The sequence below is a fragment of the Rhinolophus hipposideros genome (genome assembly GCF_964194185.1).
Source record: "Rhinolophus hipposideros genome assembly, chromosome: 14".
In the NCBI taxonomy this organism is placed as follows: Eukaryota; Metazoa; Chordata; class Mammalia; order Chiroptera; family Rhinolophidae; genus Rhinolophus; species Rhinolophus hipposideros.
In genome coordinates, this window is record NC_138060.1 from 53,828,331 (window position 1) to 53,854,849 (window position 26,519).

Sequence of the window (26,519 nt, forward strand, 5' to 3'; positions counted from 1 at the left end):
CTGAAAGGAGGCAGACGTAGGGTGGGACCCCTGAGAAGTAGGCTGGTCCCAGATGTGGCACTGAGTATTGAAGAAAGTGAAACGTATTGTAGGGTGTGAGATTGGAGGGTGCTGAGCAAGTCAGCAGGAGGGACCTCAGGTGGTTTAGAGCAGTGGCTCAGGGCTGAGGTTGCCTGAAGCCTGGGTTTACGTGTGGCCATAAGGGTAACCACAGGACAAGACTAAAAGTTGGGCAGAAGTAACAACCCTCATCATTCTAGAGTACCTTAAAATATAAAATTAGATTTGATCTCAATATCTATTTAGAATTGCACCTTTTGGTACAATATCCTTTTTGAGTATTTCTTGGTGACATTTTTTTTTACCAAAAAAAAGAGTTTCTATTAAAAAAAATAGAAGTGAAACCTTTTTTGGTTTTTTGGTTAGTAAAATAAATCCCTAAATATTTGCTACAATAGCTAGAATCTTACAAATCAGGGAACCTTTGTGATTTTTGTTTACAGCAGTGAAAACTGGTATTTGGAGTCTAAATAATTTGATCTGTCAGTGAGAACTCCAGGAATCCAAAATAATAAATAGTCACTAACTAAAATGAATCAGCAAGACAAAACAGTTTCCTTTCCCTGTAGGAAAGAGAATTTCGGAGCTTATACTGGAACGTTCCATGAAAACTGACTCCTCTGGAGTCTCTTGATGTACTTCAAAGTTTCCATGTCCAGAGTTCTGTCACATGAGAATGACTGGGTTTGGGGGGAAGGCTAGCTTCTCCAGTTTAATATACGCTGAGAGAAAGGGAATAGGAATCTAAAAACATGGTGCCAAATACTCGATGTGTACAGAATTTATTGAGGGCAGGCACCTTGACATCTTGCCTCAAAAGGACGATATTGGCAGCTTTATTCTTTGGAGACATAGAAACATTGGGGTTTCGAGAATCGTTTTTATATTCTTTGGTCTAGATCACTAATCTTCTCTAAAGAGGAGTTAGCTGTGTCATGGAGAGGTCTCCAGTCTGGCTCTTTGCAAATGCTTTTGTAACAATGCCAGGGGGCTTTGGAGCAGCTCTCTGAGACAGCAACAGGCTTGACTGTAAGAGCTCTCAGCTGATAGAAGTGAACAGAGGTTGAGGAGTAAACACCATAATAGCATTCGGGGTAAAAACAGTGAGAACACTATTGTGCCTTGAAGGTTGCAGCAGCTCCCTTCCTAGGTTGGGAAGTTGAGGGAAGTCCCTGATAGATGCATGCTCTGCAGAGATGCGCTCAGAAATTATCTTTGCTGCCATCTCTCTCTTCTCGAATTGGACCCTAGTCCTCCTCTCTAAAGTGGATTGCACTGGGGCAGCTCAGAAATATGTACCCCTCGTATTCAGCAAGGGTACTATCCTGTGTGTCTGAAGGTGCACTGGTTTAGGGCAGGGACGATATATTGAAAATATTGAATAACCTTGACAGCCTGGGCGTACCTGTCTTTAAAAAGCAGTTGCCAGCATAAACAACCAGTACAGTGCTCCTAGTGTAACCCCCTGGCGATGAGCCCTGGGTGAGGGGTGTGTTTGGTCACCCACGTTGACATTTGGCAGGACTGTGAGGCCTGCGTGGACTGGAACCATCAGTAGAAATGGAGACTGTGGCATCTGAGTTGGATCTTTGTGACAGTTCCTGAAGAAGGAAAGTGAACAGGATGTAGCTCCTAAGGGGTGGTGGGATGGGGTGTCTCCAGAGCCTTGGGCCCCTTCCAGACATTCAGAGATAAAAGGACTAACTGTTCTGAGCTGCCAGCGGCAGGCCTCACTGGCTGGCTCATTCTTTCATTCATAAAGCTGCATCTCCCATTCATAGGACGCTGCAACAGGAACCGTCAGCGCTGTTCATGTCCATTTTACCTTTGTGTGGGCCTGGCGCTCAGCTCCAGTCACTGCATTTCTGCCTGCTCTGCCCACCAGGCCAGAGGCGCTGGGAACAGATGCCCTCCCTCTCCCACAGCAGCCCTCAACCAATGACTGGAGTCAGCACCTACTTTCCTCACCCCCGCAGATGGGATAACCCTGGGAGTTTCCCAGAATTCCCCAGCAAGATGAAGCTGTAGGTGCCCACAGGGGTCACTGACTTGATAACAGATCCTTTATCGGTTGCCTCTCCTTCTGTGTCTCACTCCACTCTTCCCCGACTGACGTTTTGTGGGGCCACTTCCCAAATGAACAACTTGCTCTCAAAACTGCCTCTGGGTCAGCTTCTTAGAGGTCCAGGCTAAGACGTTCCTTCTTGCTCACCACATCACATGTAACCAATGAGGGTCACCTCACAGCGTGCAACTTTAAGTATCAGATTCTGGTGAAACTCAAAATTACTTTGTGAAGAAACGCACGCATGTGGCATGCCTTTTCTTTTTCTAATATTTCACAATATTCATTACAGCATTTTTATAAGCCAGTGAGTTTTAGGAACTAAACATTATCAATTTTATTTTTTTGGTACTCAATTTTATTTTTACCCAAATTTATTTTTCCTAGACCTCTACTTTGCAAGTAACATGAGCAAATATATACCATTTAAGATTAATCACAACTCAACCATATTACATTGTTAAAAATAAAATACATAGACTTTACTGAGAGTCTAGAACAATCCTAACCAATGGAAATTTAGTGTAAGCCACACATGCAATTTAAAATTTCCTGGTAGCCACATTGAAAAATTAAAGTGAAACTGGTCAAACAATTTTTATTTAATATAGCAAAAGGCATCATTTAAACATGTAATTAATATTAAAACAATGATTGAGATTTTTTACATCCTATTTTATTGTGCTAAGTCTTAGAAATCTGGTGTGTATTTTACACTTAATGTAGACCTGTCACATTTCAAGTGCTCAGAAGTCACCTGTGGTTGGTGGCCTCCGTATTGAACAGCACAGGCCTAGAACTAGAACATGCAGTTCAAAGTTGTCTCACTCAATAGGCAAGGAAGCCAAGGTTATTATATATCAGTTACCATAAGTCCCTGGTTGAGGGCTGTCAGGGGCTAAATTCTTTGGCATTCTGCTGGCCTGCAGAGAAAAGTCCTCCAGCAAAAGATGGGGATGCTGGTAGATGTACAGGCTACAGTGATAAGACCCCAGCGGACAGGGGTAGAACCACCTGTAGCCTACTACATTTTGTAATACCTTTACTCCAGTGACTTGTTACTTATTAACAAATTACTTGCAACACACCTGACATCAGTAAGTAAAGATAACATGGTTAAGCATTCACTGGCCTAGAGGATCAACCCAAACTCTGACATTGAAGGTCCATGGGAATCTGGATGCGTCCTACGTATTCTACTTGCCTGCCTCTCATCTTACTGCCAAGGATGTCCTTTGCCTGATCTTTTCCACGTTATTTCTTGTCACCTCCATCCCTTTAGCTGTTGTTTATTTTTTTCTCTGCCTGGAATGTACTTCCTGTTTCTCTACCCACTCATATGCTCCTCATTCTTTAAGATGTGACTCAATTCCTAGCTTTCTCAGGGAACTCCTTAGGATAACTTGAGTCCACGGTGATTTCTTCCCCCGAATTTCTCTTACATGTCTTCCCTCAGCAGGACTTGTCTTAGCTTTGTGGTGTATTTCCTTCACATCATAATCTGTTTATTTGGTACTTTGCGTTCATACCCCTCATAGGAAGACAACACATGAGCAACTGTGGTTTTTATGGTTTTCTTCATGTTTGTAAACTTAAGCACTAATAGTTGAAAAACTGATTGTTGTCAACAAAGCGCCATGGAGATTGCCCAACAGAGCTGCTGAAGGCATCTGGAACCATCCTGAATGCCTCCACCAATTTCAAGGAAAATTGTCAAGAGGAAAAAATAAGCACCTCAGATAGCTTTGGTAAAGAGGTGATGACACCTCCCAATAGGCTAAATATGCTAAATGCTAAGAAGGCGAACACAATTTCATTTCTTTTGTTATAGCCAAATAAGTCTTATGTGAATTTCATACTTTCTGTTGTTGTAGTATTTTTCTAGACTTTAGGGGCAATGGGAACAGAGGAGGAACAGTGGGCTAGGCGTTAGGAGGGCTGCCTGCATTTGCCACTATCTGCTGAGCGGCCGCGGGAAAGTGTTAACTCCTTGGCCTTTATCTGCAAAATGATGACTTAGATGGGCCCCCATCCAGCTGTCAAATTCCATTCCTGATTTTATGATGTCGGCCCATTTTTAAGAATAGGAAGCATTGTTTATGGTTTTCAATTGCAGTGGCTGTAATTTATGTCATTTCATTTATGACAGATTGTGAGGATGTCTGTGATTGGTTGGATGCTGAATCCTTACTCAGGAATGCTGCCCCCAATTTTGACATTTCTTTATGGGAGAATACGATCTGCTTCACAATGTCCTTTTTAATATGATTTCCAGGAATGGAAAAACTAGGGATTGCATGCGTGCGTGCACACAAACGTGTGTGTGTGTGTGTGTGTGTGTGTGTGTGTGTGTGTGTGTACACAGTCAATCTTAGCAATATTTTTGTTGACAGGGCTATCATCCCATTAATTATAGAACTCATGGTTCACCTCCTCAGCAATACCTTACCTAATACCTCCCTGTATTCCTACCCTCCCCCCCGCCACTGCCCCTGCAGAATCCCTTCTTTGTACTCATCGCATAAAGGCTCTCTGAAGGAAGTTTCCTCATCTCTCTGGGTCAGCACTTCGTACACGCTGACATTATGTCTTACATGTTTGTCTCCTCCACAAGACTGAATTCCTGGAGGTCTAGGACCTCATCCCTGGTGTCTAAGCCGAGAAGGTAGTTTTCTAAAGTAATGGATGGATGGACGGATGGATGAATGACTAGATGAAGGAGGTGGGGGGAGGATGGTAGGATGGAAGGAGGAAAGCAGGAAGGAAAGATGAATGGCTTTGGCTGCCTATACTATTCTTCTAGTTGTCGACATTCAGTATAGTTGTGGTTGGCAAGTATATCGCTAATTATAATGATATAACAAGAAGTTTTCAAAACTCATACAGTTGACTAGAATGCCCGTGGTAAACTCCTATATTCGCATCCTTTGCTCAGGCTAGATTTAAGCTAGCAGCAAAAGAAAATACAAGTGTTATGTTTTATGGGAGGTAGATTATAACCACAAATTATTTAAAATAAGGTCATGTTTTATATCTTTAAGACTTAAGGAAGATCTAAAATGACCCAATGGGAAGTTAATTATTAAACACCATTAAGCTATTTTAGTTTCTTAGTATCTTCCCCCAAAATTATCTGCATAAAATTGTCTCCATGATGGTGGCAGCAGAAGAATTTACTTTAGTGGCCTGAGTGGTTCAGTATGTGATTGATGTGGGAATGTACTGCATTTTTCCAATAAGGAACTTTGAAGAGTACACACATTTAATGTAAAGTGATGAATAGGGTCACAGAAAAAGTTCCACCGTGACCCCCAGGTTCCACACAGCCACCAAGATGGTGCCAATAACAGATGACATTTGGAGTACTGCATGAATTGGTGCGAAACTTCAAAATAAACCCAATGTATTCAAAAACAGCTGCTATAAGATGTATCAGAACAGTTATGGTTGTTATTTTTGATAACAAACGAGCAATGTTTCCAGCAGGCTGTAGATGTATGGTAAGATAAGCTTTATAGACTCTGTATGGTTATTTCGTATGTTGACTATTAATAAATAATGCTTTTCACATGAAAGTACGCCAGAGTGGTTGCTATACAAAGTAATATGGCCCACTTAAAAGATTACGCAAGCAAAGTAGAATTAATGGAAAATTTTTTTCAGAAACTAAAATTTCTTGGAAATTAGAAAGCCTGTTCTTTACTAAGTAAGTAAGCACCCATGGAATGTTTGGCACAAAAACCCTGTGCCTGATCATTTTACTCTTCCAGCAGTCCTGTCAGAGAGGTTGGTCTTCGTGGAGTCCTGTTCTTTTCAGATGTCATGAAAAGACATTTCTTGCCAAAGCCCTTCCCGACTGAGATGGAGTTCACTGTAGCTCAGACGGCCTTTGTGCCAAAGGAAGCTTGGCACCAGCTCTAGCTCAGCCCCGACATGGCTGGTGACCTCAGTCAAAGTGGGTTCCCCTCAGGGGTGCTCAGCTTCTTTATCTGTAAAATGCAAAGGTTGAGCTGTTGATCTGTTGTAGAGATGTTGTGCAAGTTCAACAAACAAGGGTTTGTTGAACACCTACTGTGTGCCAGGCACAACTCTGTTACTGGGTGTTCAACGATGAGCAAATTCAGACAGCGGTCCTCGCCCCTGGTGCTTAGCTCCTAGTGGGGGAGAGCCAGTACTTAAGCCAATAGCCGCACAAGTAAATATGTCATCACACCTTGGTAAGTGCTGTGAAGGACTGGTAGAGCACATGGGGCTAGGGAGACTCATGCTAGGGAGATTTTTTTCACCCAGGAGGGAGGTCAGAAAGTGCACCTCCATCCTGGGGTGTGACTTGCAAGGGGCTGGAGAACGTGAGCTGTGATGGCGACAGGTGAGCTGTGAAGGCGTAGCACACACTGAGCTCCAAGCCACTTGGCCAGCCACCTTATCTCTTGCATCTCAATTCCCCCATCTCTAAAAATGGAACTACAGCTTTCAGGGTGCTGTAAGGTTTCAGAAGGACGACATGTTTGAAAGGACCCAGCACCAGGCAAATCACATTCCGTTTCATTTCTAAGAATAGCTTTGAAAGCAGAGATGTTCTATTTTACACATGGGTTTTTAGCTGTGGAGAAGGAGTGAAAACAGCTTTGAAGCCTCTTTCTTAAAAAGTCCAAGTTCATGGTCTTCCCTAGAAGGTGCTTGGCTTCCCTTAATCGTGGAACCATGTTTGAATCACTTGACTGTGAAACCCCAGGAACGACCTTGCTGCATGATTAAGAGACAGAGATCTAAGCTCTGGGGGTTGGCAGAAGGTTAAAGATCCCTGGTCTGATCCCTTGCCATTTACACACAAGAAAAGAAGGCTGATCATGAACAACAAAACTGGAATAAGGAGGCAGCCCCCTGCCCCATGGTCCTGTGCTTTTCTGTATTGTCTCTCTGCTTAATATTCTATTTGGAAACTACGGCTACTCTACGAAGCAACTGGACTACTTGTGCTTATGCAATTCTTTCTGAAGATAAAGTGAGGTTAGCGCTCTCTCTCATAACTCCTCAAGGCCTGAGGATTACTCCTTTAATCTTACAAAAGCAAACAAGAGGACAGAAATACCCATCAATTGTTTAAAATCAAAATGGCCAACAATAATAAATAATTGCCACAATAGCTCGAGGTCAGGGTAGTAATTTATTGGAGGCCATTCAAGAATTTGAAACTTTTCTCTGAGTTAATTTTTCACATCTTGTTTGGATCCTTAGAGCTCTTGCTTCCAAAAACAAGACCATCAGATCTCTCCTTGCACATATTATTCTTGTTGATGTGCCAGGCATGCAGAAAAGTGAGGTCCTCTTTTCTTGGATGGGGAATGATGATTCCTCTCCCAAAAATATGTATTTCAAAATATTATATAGCCTACTGAGATTTTGGATAGTTGTCTTCTCTTTCATGCGCTACTATCTATATCAGTCGTTACAAACGGCACCAAACATGTACTGGTTAATTTAAGCAGAAAAGGAGTTTATTGGAAGGATGTGGGCTGGTTCAGAGTGCAGGCAGGAAGCTGGAGAAGCATCATCACAGGAAACAAGGAAGGCAAGGCTGAGCTCAGGATGCCATCTCTGGCCTCTCAATCCCCTGTGGCCACCTCAGGTGATCTCAGAGGGTCCTGGTGTCTTTGTGCAACGCTCAAAATTCATGGACCCAGTTACGTGCATCTGCTCACCACACTGAGGCCACCTGACCACCCTTAGATCACATGACTGCACTTAGGTGACCACACGTTAGCAACCAAGGGGTGGGGGAAGGCCTGCCCCCTTTCTTCTGATGTGCCCTCCCACTTACCTTGAGATTTCCCCCGAACAGGAAGGTGTCGGGTGCTGAGTGGCCAAAAATGCTAACTGTTCATTACACAAACCCTCATTGGCTTACTATATCTCCCATTAACTGGTTGGCCATTCTTGACTCCCCTCTTTCCCTAACACCGCTCTTCCAATCCATGAACAAAATCTGTTGGCATAACCTCCGAAACATATCCAGAATATGACTTCTCACCACTTCAAGTTCTGCCACCATCATAGCCAGTGTGAGCCTTTAAATATGAGTCAGGTGACACCACTCCTCTGCTCAGAGCCCTGCAAGGGCACCACCTCAGAGTCAAACCAAGGTCCTTCTGATGGCCCAGTAATGCCCTACGTGATCTGCTTGCTCTGACTGCCTTTACCTCTCTAAGTCCATTTCTTTCCACTCTCTCCCTCACTCACTCCTCTCAGCCACCCTGACCTCCTTACCAGTCCTTGAACATGCCAAGCACAACTTTTCCTTTGCTAGTTTCCAGATATCTTTTTATCTTGCTCCCTTATCCGTGAAGCTTCTCTGACCACCCTATTTTTTTTTAAAAAAAAGGTTTATTTCTTGAATATTCTTTTTTTTAAAAAAGATTTTTATTCAAATACAGCCTACACACAATGTTATGTTAGTTTCAGGTAACACCATAGTTATTCAACAATTTATATACCTAAAGAAGTGATCACTGTAAGTCCAGCAGCCATCTGACGCCAGACTAGGCTAACACAGTATAATCTACTATATTCCCCATGCTATACATTGCATCCCCATGACACATTGGTTTTATACCTGGGAATTTGAACCTGCTATTGCCCTTCACCTTTTTTAATTTTTCAGTTGCAGTTGATATTCAATATTATTTTATATTAATTTCAAGTGTACAGCATAGGTGTTCGACATTTATATAATTTATGAAGTGATCCTCCTGACTAGTCTAGTACCCCCTTGGCACTATACATAGTTATTACAATATTATTGCCTATATTCCTCATGCTATACCCGACATCCTCACAGCTACTTTGTAACAACCAATTTGTGCTTCTCAATCCCTTCCCCCTTTTCACCTTGTCCCACAACCCCCTCCCATCTGGCAACCATCAAAATATTCTCTGTATCTATGAGTTTGTTTCTTTTTTGTTTGCTTGTTTATTTTGTTCTTTAGATCCCACATATAAGCAAAAGCTCATTGCTCAAAATCTCTGTCTTTCTCTGTCTGACATACTCCACTCAGCACAATACCCTCCAGGTCCATCCATGCCACCGCAGATGGCAAGAACCCATTCCCTTCCATGGCCGAGCAATATTCCATTGTATATATGTACCACCTACTCTTTACCCATTTTCCCATCAACAGGCACCCAGGCTGCCTCCACATCTTGGCCATTGTAAACAGGGCTGCAATCAACATATGGATACACATGTCCCCTCACAGTAGAGTTTTGGGTTTCTGCGAATAAATACCCAGAAGTAGGATTACTGGGTTCTTTTTTGTCTCTTTTATAGGCTTTGTTTTAAAGTTTATTTTGTCTTGTATAGGTAGAGCTAACCCAGCTTTTTTGTTGTTGTTTCTATTTTCATGGGATATCTTTTTCCATCTCTTTACTTTTTCAGTTGTTTGTCTTTCGATCTGAAGTGAATCTCTTGTAGGCAGTATATGTGGGTCTGGTTTTCTTATCCATTCTTTTGATTGGAGCATTTAATCCACTTATATTGAAAGTAATTGTTGATAGATACGCCGTTATTGCCATTTTATTTATTTATTTATTTATTTACTTATTGCTGTTCTGATTGGATGTTTTCTGTTACCTAATCTAAATCACAGTTTCAATCCTCTGTTTCATCTCATCTATAGATTCCCTCTAATGCATTCTTCATTTCAGTTATTGTATTCTTTATTTCTGACTGGTTCTTTTTTATGTTTTCTATCTCTATTTTTATGTCTCCTATCTCTTTGTTGAAGTTCTCCCTGAGATCATTGAGCATCCTTATTGCCAATGTTTTGAACTCTGTATCTGATAGATTGCTTATCTCCATTTTGTTTAGTTCTTTCTCTGGAGCTTTTACTTGGGACATGTTTCTTTGTCTCCCCATTTTGGCTGCCTCCCTGTTTTTGTTCCTATGTATTAGGTAAGGCAGCTATGTCTCTCAGTCTTAATAGAGTGTCCTTATGTAATAGGTGTCTCAGTGGAGCAGTCTTCCTGGTCACGTGAGCCATGTACTCCAGGTGTGTCCCTTGTGTAGGTTGTGTGTGCCCTCCTATTGCAGATGAGCCTTGGTTGCTCTTTGCACATCAGTGGGAGGGATTGACCCTTGGGATGATTGGTTGTGAGAACTGTCTATGACTACAGTGGAGGAGATGTTGGGCAGGGGCTGACCTTATGGAGCAGGATTCGCTTTAGCAGGGCTCTAGTGCCTGCCCAGTCTGCCCTTTGGGTGTGTCATCCTTGAGGCGGCCGGGTAATGCTCCAGCTCAATCTGAAGATGGCCGCCAGGCAGTTGACCACCCTATTTCAAATTGCAACCCACTCTCCATCTAAATCTGGCTCTCTCTATCCATCCTTCCCTTTGTATGTTGTCTCCATAGCTCTAATCACAGTGTGACCTGTGTATTTGCTTCTTTATATCTGTGTTTTCTATTCTCCCTGAAGCTACAAGAAGGCAAGAACTCTGTTTTGTTCCCTTCTCATTCTTTATCACATTGACTGGTAGTGCTGGGCAGTAAGAGGTGCTCAAAAATATTTGATGAATTAATGTCTGACCAGAGTCCATGTCTAGTTTATTAAATGTCTTATAATTTTCCAAGTTTTATGTATAAGATTTCATGTGAGCCACAGCATGGCCTAGTGAGATAGGCAACACAGAACCCTCCTGTGCTTAGGTGAAGAAACTGAGGCTTATGGGAGCTAACTGGTTGCCTAAGGACACATGGCTAGTTCATGGGGTTCCTGGAACTTGTAGTTCTGATCCTAGTGGAGTTTCTGCTCCCCACCCTCAGCTACCCCATGATGGCTCATGGTATATTAGTGAAAGCTGAAAGTTTCAGGGCATTAACTGCTATTTATTTTTTATTGCAGCATTGATGAGAAAACCCCATATCTAGCTTTGGGGGCTGTGAAGAATATCTCCCTAAATATCTCCATCTCCAATCTTGGGGATGATGCCTATGACGCCAACGTGTCCTTCAATGTGTCCCGGGAGCTCTTCTTCATCAATATGTGGCAGAAGGTAAGGAGGGAACCCTCCAAAAAGAGCCTTGGTTCCATCTGGGGCATTTGCTGACTGTCATCATAGTGGGGAATACCCAGTGATTGTGCAAAGATTATTTTGCTATGTATGATTTGGAACTGTTAGAATTGTTTTTCCCTCCTGGACTTAGTATGTTGATACAGCCAGAGAAGACACTGTAAACACCTGCAGAATGTCAGAGCAGTATTGATACCTTACATGGTCTCCCACCCCTTCTCTCTTGTGGAACTTTCTCCCTACAGTTTTATGTCGGGCCCCCTTCTCCAAGATGGTATAGTCACTGTCTCCAGCACACTCATGTTCCAAAGAGTTCCAGTTTTAGGTCAGTAGTTGTGGAAAACAAGATAAGACATGAGGACAGATCACTGCTTATCGTGCTTGTTATCGCTAATGATGCACTTGATGTTTTCCATTAGAGGGTTATGTACGTCAGCCTAGGCTTTGGCATGTTTATTTATTCCTGACATATTTGAGTGAACTGAGGAAATTGAATTATTTCCATGAATTGAGTGAGGTTTTTAGAGGGAATTAATTTGTTTGAATGAGTTACAGTTTAAGCAGCATGACTCAGAAAGGAAAAAGGAGCTGACATTCTCGCCTGTCGTGGAATCCACCTCAGTGAACCACCTTTGGGAAGAAAGAACGGGCCTCCCCATCAGGCAACAGGAGGAATGAGTGTATTTAAACAGACCTCACTCTACCCGGTAGTTGCTCTAACTGTTGACAACTGTTCTGATGGGAATTTTTGCAGCTTTTTTATAGTATTCACAGCCTTGAACTGCAGTGCCTTGAGGTCTGTGTTAAAATGGAACCAAAATCACTTTCTGAAGAAAGCCATCTCCCTGCCCACAGATGAGCGTTGGGTGTACCTTTGAACTGGTGGGCAGCCTTATTTCTGTTCAGGCCCATATTCTGCCAGGCTCAATAGGGTGGACAGGATTGTGCCAACCTTGCCCAGCTTAAGGGGCAACCAAAGCATAGAGAGCCATCTAGAATGGCAGTGCTCCAAGAACTTTCCAAGATATCATCTCAAACTCTCTGCTCCTAAATAGTTTCCAGGACCTCCACTGTTGGGGAAGGCCTCAGAAGTAATCAAGAAGGACTGCAGGAAGAGCATGCTTTTTATCCACCTTCCACATGCTAAAAATTGTCCCTGGTTTAAGCCCCGTCAAGAGACAACCAAGTATAGATAGGGTTCCAATGTCTCTGGCTAGGCACAGAATCCTGTGCTGTAATGCCATCTTCCTGGGGGTGGGGAAGAGTGGAGTGGGAGAGACGGGTTTACTCAGGGATCAGACCTTTCAAACTCATCGCTATGGTAACCGAAAAGATGTGGTTGGTGACCGGGTCATTACGTTGCACAGATTGTTCTCACTTGGGATCCATGGGAGAAATGTTTCTCTGGTCTCAGAATTAGGGATAGCTATGTTTCTTTTCTGAACACTTTGACTTATTTTTGCCTGTGGACATAGTCCTTATGATGAAGTTTTGTTCTCGCTGTCGTCCGCTAGAACGATCAGAGCTGGCCCACTCTCAGTATATAGGACTTGGTAGTATTATTTCATAAACTAAATAACTTCCTATATCTCACTTCCTCTCACCATGTTTGTTTTTTCAGCTTGGAGACTGTATAATATTCTATCGAAGGAATTTGTCTGGATTACCTATGTACAAATTCCTATTATTACATATTTAATTATTTCCAGTTTTATTCTCTTTTAAATAATGTTGTGATGAATGTCTTTTACAGAGATTCATGTGAGCAAATGATTCTATCCTTAGTCTTATAACTATTTGGGGGATGGGAAGTAGCATTTATTGACCACCTACTACACAACAGGGTTTTACATACATTTTCCCATCCTCTCCTTACTGCATGAGATCCCAGGCTTCTGCTTTACTGGAGGAATGTTCCAGGAGAAGAGGAGTGAGGGAAGCAGGGTGGGGCAGGGAAAGGGCTGAGTAAGGCTACACTTTCATAAAAGCTACCCTTGGTCTGATTTACAGGGTGGAAAGAGGTAGTGGGGTGCTCTAGAGCACAAATCACTCAGCAGAATTGTCTCCTCTTGAAGTGATGGGGAGCATCATTTCCATCCCTTTCATCATTGACCACTGTGTGTGTATGGGGTGCAATGAGTAGCCTCCCAAGCATTCTGAATGAGGAGGCACTAGTCAGTCAAGGGCAATGCACATGAAGGACACAGATAGGTCATTGGCCACTGTAGCTGAACATGGAAAAGATGAGAACACATCATTTATCTCTTTGCCATTGAATCCCAACAACCTTTAAAATCTTTGGCATAAGGAACCTTACATTTCAATTTGGCAGAAAATTGACAAGGTATTAGGGCCTCTTTGGGATGTGGTGAGAAACGTGGCAGGGCACAGAGACATCACATAGCTGCTGTGGAGGCAAGACCAATTAGAAAAACAGATAGGCAAGGTGACCCGCAGTGTGGCAGAAGAGAGAAAAGAAACAAAAATTCCCCTCTCATGACTGCAACCAGGACTGTAACTGGGGAAGTAAGTGGCATCACTCAGCCCAGAGCAAGTGTCTAAAAGTACATGGTGGGTACTGACGGGGAACCCAGAGAGCCCACCCACCCTGCACAAACCTAACAGAACCAACATGGGCCTTATAAAAGGATTTGAACACAAACTAAGAAAAGTAGGATTCAAGATACAGAGGGAAAGTGTACCTTTTAAAAAAATGATTAATAGAAAACAAAAGTAAATTTTACAGAGCATTCACTATTGTACTTGATGAAGTTCAAGAAAAAAATTAGCATAGAAGAAGGTCAAAAGTGGAACAATAGATTGGGATGAAAATGGAATGGACTGAGAGGGAAACAAAAATAAAGGTAGTGGATGGGATAAGGAAATATAATGAAACCAAGAAAGCAATGGCAGGAAATAATCAGGAAAGAGCAGAACTGGCAGTATGGAAAATTGATTCATTGTTGGATAGGGTGTATTTGAGGGCATCTCTGAGAAATCAGAGGAAAAAAACACCATAGCAACGAGGAAGGATGACAGTGAAGACTATGGGTATGGAAGGTGGAGACTGGAGTATCAGCAAAAAGAAATGGTCCCAGTATAGTTGGAATAGAAGGCATGAACAAAGAAGGTTCACCATTTTCTTGAATGGGTGTTGCAAATACCAGGCAAAAATATTGAGAACACTTTAAGGTCTACATATAGCTTCACAAATATTTAATTTTAAGGATATGAAATGGACACTACTGATACATAACAGAAAACCAAGAAACCTGTTTTCTGCAGACTCAGTTTCTGTAACACTAGTCAAAAATTAGAATATGTTGCACTGTAAATTAAGAATTCTATACCCAGCCATCTTATCATCCATTGTGAAGGCAAACTAAACATATCCTCAGTTATATGAAAATTCACAGGGTCTATTAACTCTCGTGGTTTGAATTCTCCTAAAAGCAGACTCTGACACAATGACGTCGGTGCAGGTAGTTTATTTGGGGAGTGATGTCAGGAGGCACGTGTGGGAGTGGTGAATTTGCACAAGGAAGGCAAGTATGTACTGATGAGCAGGTGACCACTGTGGGGAACTCAGGCTCTGTCCTGCTGCAGATCCTCAGAGAGAGTGACTCTGTGGAACACACCTGAGAATCATTCCCCTGAGGGATGAGGAAGCTGCTGGAGGAGTTATCCACCAGCTCCTGTCACTCATCTACAGAGTCACTCCAAGGGCCTTAGCTCTCTGGTACTGCTAGCCTTCTCTGACTATGGGCCACACTTCCTGGGATGAGGGAACAACTCAGAGAGATGTGGGAAGCCTTTGGCCTGGAAGGGGACTGGCTGCAGGTGACCAACCTTCTGGTTGGCTCTGGGGAATGTGAACAAGGCTCTGGCAGCATCCACTGCAATAACCTTGAAAGCTTTCATCACCATGAAACTGTTCCTGAGAAACAGTTACAGATAAAGTCCTCAAGAATGTAGATGTCATTGAATAAAAAGTATGTCAAAGCCAAAGAAGCAGCTGTAAGCAAAAACAATTTTTACGAGTATTTAAAATACTAAGCAATGTAACAAAATAATTATTGCCACAGTAAATACATAATTTAAAAGATTGATTTTTTAAAAGCCTATAATGTCAGTTATAACATAAAAATTTGAAAAGAAATGTAATCTTGTCACTCCTGCTGCTTCACATTCTTCAGAATGGAATTCAGAGTCCTCAGCTGTTTACAAGAGGCCATTCTAAGCCTGGACCTCCCCACCTTCCCTCCCCCCAAGCCTCATTGTCTACCATCCCCCACATACATATTTGAATCCAGTCATAATTTATTACTGAAGCTGTTTTTACCCTGGAATCCCCTCACCCTCATTTTGTTTAATGAACAGCTCTGCCCTCAAATCAAACCTCAGCTCAGGTGTCACCTACGCAGATGCCTCACATGGCTGCACAGGTGACGTGGGTGGCAGTGTGGACATCTCTCTTGTCCAAAGTCACAAAGCAACTCAGGCCCCAGGCCTCCAAGGCCTCCAGTCTTCTCTGTCATCACACAATTAGTGACATATTAGTTTCTGAGGCTGTACAAAAACCATCCCCTGAGATGGATTCTTCTATCCTGCCTAACGCACAGCTGCTTTCATAGATTTATGCTGGTGCTTTCCTCTAAGGGAAGGCTGCTTATAAAAATGTGGTATGCACATGCATGACCATCTGCTGACTTTTCTCTTGCCTATATAAAGCTAACTTGAAAACACTCTATAAAATAGGACTTAATTTGTTGGTGGCTACCCAGCTGGTTGGTTGGCTGGCTGGCGTGTGCTGTCTGGCTGGAGCACAGCATATAATGGTCATATAATGGTCTCCTGTGGAGCAGTGAAAGGGATCTCTTAGGGGTGGGGGAGGGGCGTACAGTAAAAAGGGAGAATAGGAAGAATAAAGAAAACACAGTTTGGAGTACCACTGCATCACACAGCTCCAAGGTCACGTTCACGTTGGTTTCTGTGTGAGTGACACCCCCAGAGCACACTACACAGGATATAATGTGAATGGTGCCCTCTGGAATTGTACAGGCATGTTGCCCTGAAGTCGAGAGAAAGTCAAGTTTTAATTTCTTGCTGTGGTATGTCTTGACACAAACAGTTTTGGCTCTTCTTGCCTCTGTGGAACAGGAATGGATTTGTTTGGATGGCAGTTACGAAGTACCATCTAAGCCAGGGATGGTACCAGCTGTTAGGAGACACAAAGATGGGTAAGATCTGGTCCCTGCTTCCAGGGAGCTCACAGCCTAGTGGGTGAAAGGCACAAGATGCCGCCAGCTGCTCTACAGAGGTGCTGAAAAGTTGCTTTGAAGCACAGATGTGACAAGGTGAAGCAAGTTGTCATTGTAACTGCTAGTCTTGGGTTGGACAAAATCCCTAGATAAAGGCTTAGGGGGTGTGGATGGACCTCTGAAGAGCTGGTGTCAAGCTGGTGCCAACAGTGCAGAGCTAGGTTGGTTGGGTGAGACGGGTCATTTTGTCTGGGTGGTGAAGGAGAGAGCTGGGCTGGTGCAGGAGTGAGAGGGCAGGGGGAAGTAAATGAGGAGGGACGAGATGGATGGGCATGGACAGTATAAGTTTCAATCCAGGTACAAGAGAGCTCCCAGCTGACCTTTGGGTGCAAAAGGGATGCAGCAGCTTGTGATGGAGTTACAGAGAAGGGAGAGCAGGGACTCCCTGATTTAGCCTCTTCTCTACAGGCTCTTCTCCAGGCTCTGCTATGTTGCTTTGGGTCTCCCAGATGCTGGCCTTGAAGCAAAGAACTGAGGGCAATTGGTTTATTTTAGAGGTGCAGAAAACACGGAGGGAGGTGGAGAAGAGGTGCAGGCAGGTGGAGGCACCTGATGAAGGGGGTGCTGTTAAACCAGCTACCAAAGTGTGTGATGGGGCTTTACCCTGAAGGGCTTAAGAGCAAAATACAAACCTCAGTGGTGAGGACGCTGGGGGATTTACACCCCCCCCCCCAAAGAGTCAATGGTTCCAGCCTTCTAGGGTGTGCATTCCCCAGCACTTCTGTCCTATAATGTGCACGATCAGAGCAACCTACACAGTTCTGGGGAAATGCCCTCAGGTACAGAGATGCAGACACTGGCAGCTGAAGTGGGTTGTTGCACCGTGAAAGGTGCAAGGCATCTGAGCAGGGCTCACCAGTATCTGCTAGCAATGTCCACAGCTTGGAAGCATGAGCACCTCCAACCCAAACACCTCACTTTCGAGGCTTCTGGAAGTTGTATATTGACATACTAGAACTTCACTAAGGTTCTAATGTGAGAACTAGTGGCGCACAACTCACAGTCCCAGGGGTGGGGCAAGGCAGGCATTATAAATGGGAGAAGAGGCCAGGTATGGGACACTGAGAAGCAACAGAGACTGTGGGAAAATGGAGGATCCCAGCCTCATCCACAGAGAGCAACCAATTCTCAGCAGCAGTTGATGGTAGTCAGGTGGGAGTGAGGGCCAGTGCTGCCAGACTTCTTATTTTTCGATAAAAGCCAGAAATCCACATTTTATGTGAAATCTCATGACTTTGGCAGCTAATTAAAATGTTGTTTGAACATTGGATGGGCCAAACAAAACATGTCCACGGACCATGTCCAGCCTGTAGGCCACCGGTTTGTGACCTCCAGCTTAGCTGTTTTCCATATGTTCTAGTCCTATTCTCTTGCCTGCCTGTTTGTCACATGGATCTGTATTTCCGGTAAACCTAGTCTGTCTGCAGCCTGGAACGTGTCTCTCATATCCGTCCCTGGGTGGTCGGTTAGCTAGCCAAAGAGACTGGAGTTTGAGGGCATCAGGTGTGAGTGTGTGTTGGAGGGAGTTGGAGAGGGTCAGCCCAAATGTAGTGTCCATGGAAGTTTTAAAGCTAATGATGTTTTGAAAATGATTCTCAGGCTGGAATGTTTGTACTTTGCAGTGATTGCAAGAAGCAACTAAGCTGGAAGTTTTTATATAGAAGCTCTTAGAAGTAAAATGCTTGCTCCACAAGCAGCTGAGATGGAGAAGAGGGAAAGTGAGGCTCTGGCTACCATCAAATGCAGAGCTGGTAAGACTCCAGCTCAGTTTCTCGCAATCAGTGACCTTGGGCCAAAGGTTTTCTCTCTGCGCCTCACTTTCTTTCTCTATAAAATGAGATGTGCTAAGGATTAAACGAGGCGTACACCTAACTACTTGTACACATAAGCACATGCTTTATAGTTGATTCATTTTCTCGGGAAGCATGTATCGATCACGTACTTCAAACCAAGATTAAATGGTGAGGGGGAGGAGGAAAAAGAGCAAGATGATAGAACAAAGCATATAAGTCAGAGGGTGTAGACTCTTCCTTTTAAACTAAAAATCAAGACTCATAGTCCTAATAAAAGATTGCATGTGCATACACACACGTCTGTGCATATGTGTTTATACTGTCAAAAAAGTGATAGTTAAGCCGAACATGTTTTTATAGTTAATGAATTGCCTTTATTTAAAAAAGTAAAATTACTTGAAAAGTAATGTAAAAGTTAGTAAATATATGTCAGTTAAATAAAAGTTTGTGTTAGCTTTTGTGGTTCCTGTTTGTTTGCTTTTAATTAGTCTTGTTGATTTCATTTACTTTTTGCTGAAATATTGGAATTTTTGGTTTGGGGATGTTGACTTTAAAGTCCAAGATATGTAATTATTCAAAAATGTGATGCATGCGATAAATAATATCAGAGTTTAGAGAATGACATACTCCGAAAACAATGGCAGGGCTAGGTCCTACGTCTTGAAGATTGGACAGGGAGATGACCAGCCCAAAGGTCTGCAGGATTGTAACAGGCCCTGTGAAGCCTGGTAGAGGAATTCAGATTCTTTATCAGGTAGGCATTAATGGGCCACCTGTGTTTTGACTGAGGGTCTGGACTGAGGAAACAGAAGAAAGGACAGAGGCTGGAGGCATCCTGGAGGAAGAGCAAAGAAAGAGACCAGGGACATCAGAAGATGAGATTCCATCTTGGGAGGCCACTGAGGAAGAAGGATAATCATGAGTCCAGAGGGGAGAACATTGACCCTCCACTTACAATGTATTTTATAGCTTTCAGAGCACTTTCACTTTCATAAGAAATGTAGTTAGTCACTGAATTCGGCTGATGTGTTGTTCCATCACCTTCTAATCTTGAGAGACTGAGGTGGAGAGATAGGTCGTAGGTCCTTTCATTTCCTCCCAAGACAGGACCTAATGTGGGAGGTATGACAGTGTTAGAAGTTGCCGGAAGGAATGCTCAGTTTTGCTCTTTCTGAAGAGTGAGCACTTCGCGTTCCCAATTAAACGAGGCCTCCAAGTTGGCTTTGGGGGCAGAAAAGCACCAGGTCAGCTTTGGCAGCTTTCAATGGCTTGTTCTTTATGACAAAAGGCATAGAGGGCTTGTAAATTTGTTTTTCTTGTAAACTGATTCTTCCCGTGTATATCTACCTTTGCCACGGAAAGGGCGGTCATCCCCTTCACTCAGGAGTTTCTCTCTTCTCACTTTCAAAGCAAACCACACAAGATGGCGCCAGGCGATAAAACAGATCCAGTTCCTAACCTGGATAGAGCGGGAAAGATAGACACTTAAGTGTGTGTATCCCTTTATATTTGTGGGAGTGCCCTGGCCTATTCTCAGACAGAAGATTCCACACAGAAGCTGCATGCATTCATAGGAACAAAATGTATTAAGTGGAGCTGAGAAATCAAACACTGCACATCAGAGGGATTTGCAGGCAGAAGTTAGTGCCCCCCCCCATCCTTTATTGTGTAAGCAGATTTCAAACAGCCTTTGCTCACTCTGCCACTGCTCTTATTCATGGCAGGAACTGATTTTCATTGTGCTCTGCTTTCTCTGGTGTCTCTCGTCAAGTTAATAGTAGCCCCAAGGAAAATGCAAGCCTTAGATGTTTATAGTCATCTCAGCCGGCTATTACGATGATGAATGAATTTGCTGCTTGCCCTTGTAAGAGAGCCCTGAGGGTGGATATCAATACTCAGAAAATAATAAGTCTCTTCCGCCCCTTTCCTGTTTTTAATCCCGTGCCCCCAGCCCCCTGGTGACTTTACCTTGAACTTCCTGCTTAATGCCAGGCAGAAAAACCTCACCTGGCTCCCAGCCCATTGGAGGTTCTCACAGCAGCAAGCTCTTTGTCCCACGCAGTTGGTCTTCCCCATCCCGCCTGTCAAAGGTAAATCCCACATTCCCTAGAGTACTGTGGCATTTCTGAGTTGTTTCTGCTGGCCCTGAGCTTCCTCCTCAAGAAGATAAGAGTGGGAGGTAGGGACCACGTACCCCGGCCATGCCAGCTTTGTAGTTCCTCACCTGGATTACCTGTGGCCATTGCCTTAGCATTTCCTGGCCCTGCAGTCAGAGAGGTCCTAACCCAGAGTGCAACTGTGCTTGAGAGAAGGGCTGGGCCCTTCCTGTGGCAGTCGGCAGTGAGGAAGTGGTGGAGAAACCCAGATGTCCATTTCCAGTCACAACGTGGCCTCAGTATTCCACGGTGGGGCTCAGTTTTCACATATATGAAAAGCTTCATTTGTGTATTCACTGCATTTGGAAGGAAAGCTACGTTTTGCTTTAGAAATGTCAACAGAGCTGTAGCTACGACAAGGATCAATTAAGAAGGACGTTTCCCAGAGCTACAGGACTTGGGCAAATCTATGGTGGGGTAGTTTAGATAACATGTGTTAAACCTCTGGACTTTTTTTTTTCCTAATGAACTGCAAAACAGCAATTTAATAATTTCCTCTTCTAAGGGAAAAAAGGGGAGTCTTGGATTTTAAATCTTTTTCGTAAAGCAGCATAACACCTCTTAAAAAGAAAGCTATGAAAATGGTCTGCCTAAGCTAAGGCAAACAAAAGAAAACCAAAAAAAAAAAGAAAGAAAGAAAGAAAAATCAAGAAGAATGTAGGTGTCTCAGGCTGGATTTCCCTGAAGCAGATACTGAGATGAGGACTCATGCCAAGTGGTTTATAGAAGGATGTACTCCCCCAGGGGACATGTTAGGGGAGCACTACAGGGTGGGGTGTGATCTCAGGGAAAGTACCACAGAGGGTGGTCTCAGCCTGATTCTGCAGGGGAGCTCTGAAACGTGGGTCATACCTCAGCATTATCCTGCCTTTCGTCCTGGAAGCTGGACTTTTGTTTTTCCACAAGGGCCACTTGCGGAGGAATGAAAGTCTCAGACACTTTCCACCCTCTGGGGGTGAACTGTGAGGAAGAGTGGCTCCTGCAGCCTGAGGGCAGGCCTCTGAAGAAGATCCTCGGGTGCTGGGTCTTGGAAGCAAATGCAAACTGAAGCCACAGGGAGGGCACATAAAGGGCGTCTGAGGGGATCTGGGTGGAATACTGAACATGTTTGTTACAATACAATTACCATCAACTGGTTCCCTTTGTGTTCTGAAGGGTCTATTATAAGCATATTGACTAAGATCTTCGAGCTTTTGCAGTGTACCTGTGATATTCTCAGTGTCAGTTGCACACAGGATATTTCTGCCAGCATTTGAATTAGGGAATCAGCATATGTAGATGCCCATGGAATTTCACAGAGAACATGAATGCACAGTAACAGTGAGCTTGCCAGAGTTGTTATTTCATCCCTTTGAAGCCAGACTTACAAATAGTCAAAGCTTCCATAGCCCCCCTGCTGTGTGATGGCCACTGGCATTGTTCTTACCCAGGCACCTGAGTATAACTAGCCAGCCTGTCTTATTCTCCTATGCAAGTGGATTAAGCAGCAGATTTTAAAAATCAGTTAGGAATGTGTTTGGCTGCATGGAACAAAACCAACTTTTAGCAGCCTATCCTAATCAGATTTTGATTTTTCTTGTGTTACAATAAATCTAGAGTTGGACATTTCAGGACTGGTAAGCAAGCAAGGGCATGATGCCATTAGGAGCCCAGTTCTTCTGTCTCTCCATTCAACCTTTTTTCATACATGCTGCTTCTTGATTTACTTCTAATACTGACGCTGCATTCACGTAGGAAGAAAGAGAAGGACACAGTCTTGCCTCCTTTTAAAGAGCTTTCCTGAAGCTCCATTCAGCATTTTCCATGTACATCTCATTGGCCAGAACCATGTCACATGACCACCCCTAGCTGCAAGGGAGGCTGGGAGATGAGTTTTCCTAGCTGGGCATATTGCCACTCCAAACTCACTCAGGTTCTGTTACTGGGGAGAAAGGGAAGACTGGTATCAGCAGAGTCAGCTACAGCAGAAACCTAAGAGAGGTCATTGGTAGGTATGTGTGTCTGAGATACATAACAGGGAAGGACAGAAAATGAATCACAGACAAACAGGCAAATAACCAGCACAAATGCTTCTATTTTCCTTTTGCCAAAGTTCTTTCAGGCTCTGCATACCTGCATTTAGTAATTTTTAAAAGTCATCCTCAAGAATACCTGCTGGGGAGATCTGGTTCGGCCCCAGTGAGGTGTGGCAGAGCACCTGGTATGAACCAGCAGGTAATGTGACCCAGGTCTGTCTCAGCAAACAGTGCCCAATGAGGCTATTCCTTCCACAGATGTCAGGCTCTGATAAAGCATAAGATGATCTTTATCTGTCTACCTACGTTTATCTGTCCTCCTTATCTATCTTCACTGACACATGCATTTCTTATTTTCACAACATGAAGCCCTTCCAATGATAATGTCAACATTTTGGATTTGGGGCTTCCAACAGAGGCGCCACAACTCGATATCCACGCCAATCTGCTCAAGATAGGCCTAGGTCCACTACCCTTGTCCTTCTGACTGTATGGTGTAATATTTCCAGCCCCTTCTTCTCTATTCTGTTATCAGTACCTGTTCTGTCTTTAGTTTGGCATCTCGCTTCTTAAAATGTGGTGCCCAGGCCTGAACTGCTATAGAATGAGCCCAGCATAGAAATATTGGTGAAATCATATTTCTTTTATGTGGCAACCATGGTACATTTGTATTTATTCATAATGTATTTTTTCTATTTGTTCTTTCTGGTCTTTGTGTCATTTATAGCCTGGCAGCTCAAAACATGGTCCATGGGCCAGCAGCATGGCATTCACCTAGGAGCTTGTTAGAAATGCGGACTTTTAGACTTGACCCCCCAAACCTGCTGAATCAGACTCTGCATTTTAACAAGACCCTTGGGCATTTGTGTGCATAGCACAATCTGAGGGAGGCCATAGCTTCCGACTTGAGGTTCTCTTACTTGGTAACTTACCAACACATTGACGAGGACCCTAAATGCGCTTGAAGCAAGGGGCCTGGTGGCACTTTCAGTGTGACATCCTCCGGGCAGACATCAAGCTGCTCACTGAGTGGGCTAAGAGGGAAACAATAGGTGTTTAAAGCATGTCCTTCAAGCAGGGTGCTTTAGCCCATTGAATCCTCACCACATCCCTGTGAGATGGGCGCTTGTACTCCCAGTGTGTAGATGAAGGGACAGAGACTCACAAGGTTAAGGGAGTCCTTGCATCATTTTGTATGCTCAAAACTCTTAAAGGTTACCAAGACTGAGGTCACACAACTCGTAAGCGGCTGAACTAGTGCTAACGTCACCTTTTGGCCCGGTTTTCATTGTCTGGTCCGCCAGAAAATCTCTCAGCTGCTTTGCCAAGAGTCTGGTTGGCTGATTGAGGAAATCAGTCTCTGCCTCCGTGGCTAGAGGTGATGCTGCTTCTCTCTAGCGTTAACTTTAAAAATGGCAATCATTTAGGAGCTCGCCATGCGGGAAGCAAGGAGGATGACTCTTCTTCCATAAAGGAAAAGAAGCTAACTGGTACATATGCCGGAGAAAGCAAAATCAAAAGCGGGCAGAGAGCTTGAGGGATCCAAAGGAAGGTTTCAGGATAGCTCAGAGTGGTCAGGGGCGTCCCTTCCTGGGGGTGAAAAAGTCACTCAGAGCCGTGAGCACAGCTGCCATGATTAAGATTGAGATAAAGAGAATGCGTCTATACACAACTAAAGAAAAAGAAACAGGATTCCTGGGCCACAAACAGGTCTGTGCTTGAGACTAACTGGGCTGCTAGCAGGTAATAAATAAGACAAACATAACGTCCACCTGGCAGAAGCCAGTGGTCATTTCTCAGTCTCCTTTCTGGACCCATCAGCAACTGTTAGCACAATCACTTACTTCCCTTTTTGCTTGGTTTTGGTTTTTGTCCTTAATAGCATGTTTTTTATTGAGGTATGATTTACATGGAGTAAAATGCACACACCTTAAGTGCACAGATCAATCATTTTTACATACATCTATACCCATTTAGCCACCCACATCAAGGATAAGAACATTTCCAACAGTACAGAATGAGGTCCAAAAGGGACCTCCTGTTGGCTGAACCTGCACAGTCCATCCGTAATCCAACCACTTTTCACCGTCACCACTGCTTCCATCCTGGCCCAAGTCACCATTTTATTTTGCCTAATTATTGACTGTAGTGGCTTCCTTCATAACTGCCCTTGCCCCCGACACTTCTTTGCTCATAACCCTCCAATGGCTACCTATCCATTGTAAAGCTTTGTTCTTTACAAAACCTACCAAACTCTATAAGACCTGACCAATTGTTCCTCTCTAAACACATCTCCTCCTGCTTTCCCCTTGCCCTCTCTACTGTAGCCACAGCGGCCTCCTTGCTGTTCCTTGCAACACACCAAGCTTGTTTCTTCCTCAGGGCCTTTGCACTGGCTCTTTCCCCAGATATGCACATAGTCCACTTCCTCAATTCCTTCTTGTCTGGGCTCAAATGTCACCTGATTAGAAATACCCTACTGTTCCAAACACCCACATCGCATTCCTTTACCCTGATTTTCTTCATAGAAGTTATTATTATCTGACATACTATTTGTTTGTTGCTGGTTATCTTGGTCCTCCCACTGGGCTATAAGCTCCATATAATGTGGAATGACTTTTTATTCACTGCTTCATTCCTAACACCTACAGCAGTGCCTGGGACGCAGTTGGATTCGATATTGTTGAGTGAACAAATGAATGGATGATGTGTAGATAGATGAAGGATATATCTATCTTTCTATGTACTTTATGGTGACTGTCAGTTATTATCACATCTTATGTTGCATTAGTAGTTAAGTGCTGAATGTTCTTTTTAAACAACCTAGTGGTTTGGAGAGGTATGCTAAGTTCTTATCTCCCTAGAAAGGCAAACCACCAAGAATCAGAGAAATGGAGAAATGCTACCCCCACCTGGTGATTAGATCAATCATGACCTGAGGGGAGAGTTCAGTCCTTTGGTGCTGTAACTCATCACTGAGGGTACAGCTTTGTGTCCGGAGCCTTTTAGTGGTGACAGTCGGTGGACCAAGGCCATGCCTGCAGGGCTTCTCGTACTCTCCTCATTTGAAGCCAGCAACTCTTTCCTGCCAGAGCAGTCCTTTGTCCACGTGGGTTTCTGCAGTGGCCCCAGGTATGCAGGCCCTTGGTTGGGCTGGGAATGTGAGCTTGAAAATCATCTATGTTGTGGGTTCTTTAAAAAAAAACAAAAGTAACACCCACATCTTGGTGAAGTTTCCCGGGAAGTAAACCTGAGACAAGAATTCAAATGCAAATAGTTTGGGAGGGGAAGGTAGGGGAACAGGAGAGATAGAAAAAAAAGAAAGCGGCTGTGAAAGGACAGGTTATCAAGCCAGATACTACTGTGGGCAACTGGTCTACTCCCCCTGGGGAACTCTGGAACCATAGAATAAACACCTCAGAGTTTTCTTACCCAAGGGATGAGGGGGCTGGGTCTTTATCTCCCAGTGGTGGTTGGTTGAAGGCTGCTCCTGGGGTCACTAATATCCTGACACTTCTGACATTTAGTTCTTTCCAATACCTACAGGGTATTATATTGACCTTGCATAAGGACTAGAGCAGCTGTGTCACTAGAGAAAGCCCTTGGGTAAAAAACTGCCACAGCTGGAGAGACAGGAGCAGGGATATGGACCCAAGGGGTCTGCTGCGACCCTCACACCCCCAAAAAGAAACGTCACAGGCAAGGGTGGACTCTGACTCGTCAGTCACTGGCCACATTTCTTTCTTTTGCACTTGCTTTTTTCTGGCCCTCACTAAAAGGGAAGGATGTGGAGCAGCAGGCCACAGGCTGGAGGACGTGAGGAGATTAGACTGTATACAGGCCTCAAACCACAAGGGCTATCTGGAAGCTTTGGCCTCATGTTGGAAGACACAGTGAGGCCACTTCTGCTTTCAGCAGCTCTCAGAGTCTGTGGAACAGGTAATGTGGCGTCACATGCATGAGAGCCACCAAAGGCATGGCTGCCTTTGAGGTGGGGATGGTGGTGGGAGGGGGGAGGAAGTGACTTATTTGGTGCCCGAGG

General features: G+C 43.9%; 1 protein-coding gene across 3 annotated transcripts in view; it reads left to right on the top strand.

The window, feature by feature from the left end:
- The window catches only part of ITGA9 (integrin subunit alpha 9), a 299,963-nt gene that overhangs the window by 181,338 nt on the left and 92,106 nt on the right, over positions 1 to 26,519 (top strand). For all 3 annotated transcript variants that reach the window (XM_081071751.1, XM_081071750.1, XM_081071749.1), the window contains exon 18: positions 11,024 to 11,174. In XM_081071751.1, the coding sequence (XP_080927877.1) occupies positions 11,024 to 11,174 (151 nt within the window). The remainder of the gene's footprint in view (positions 1 to 11,023; positions 11,175 to 26,519) is intronic.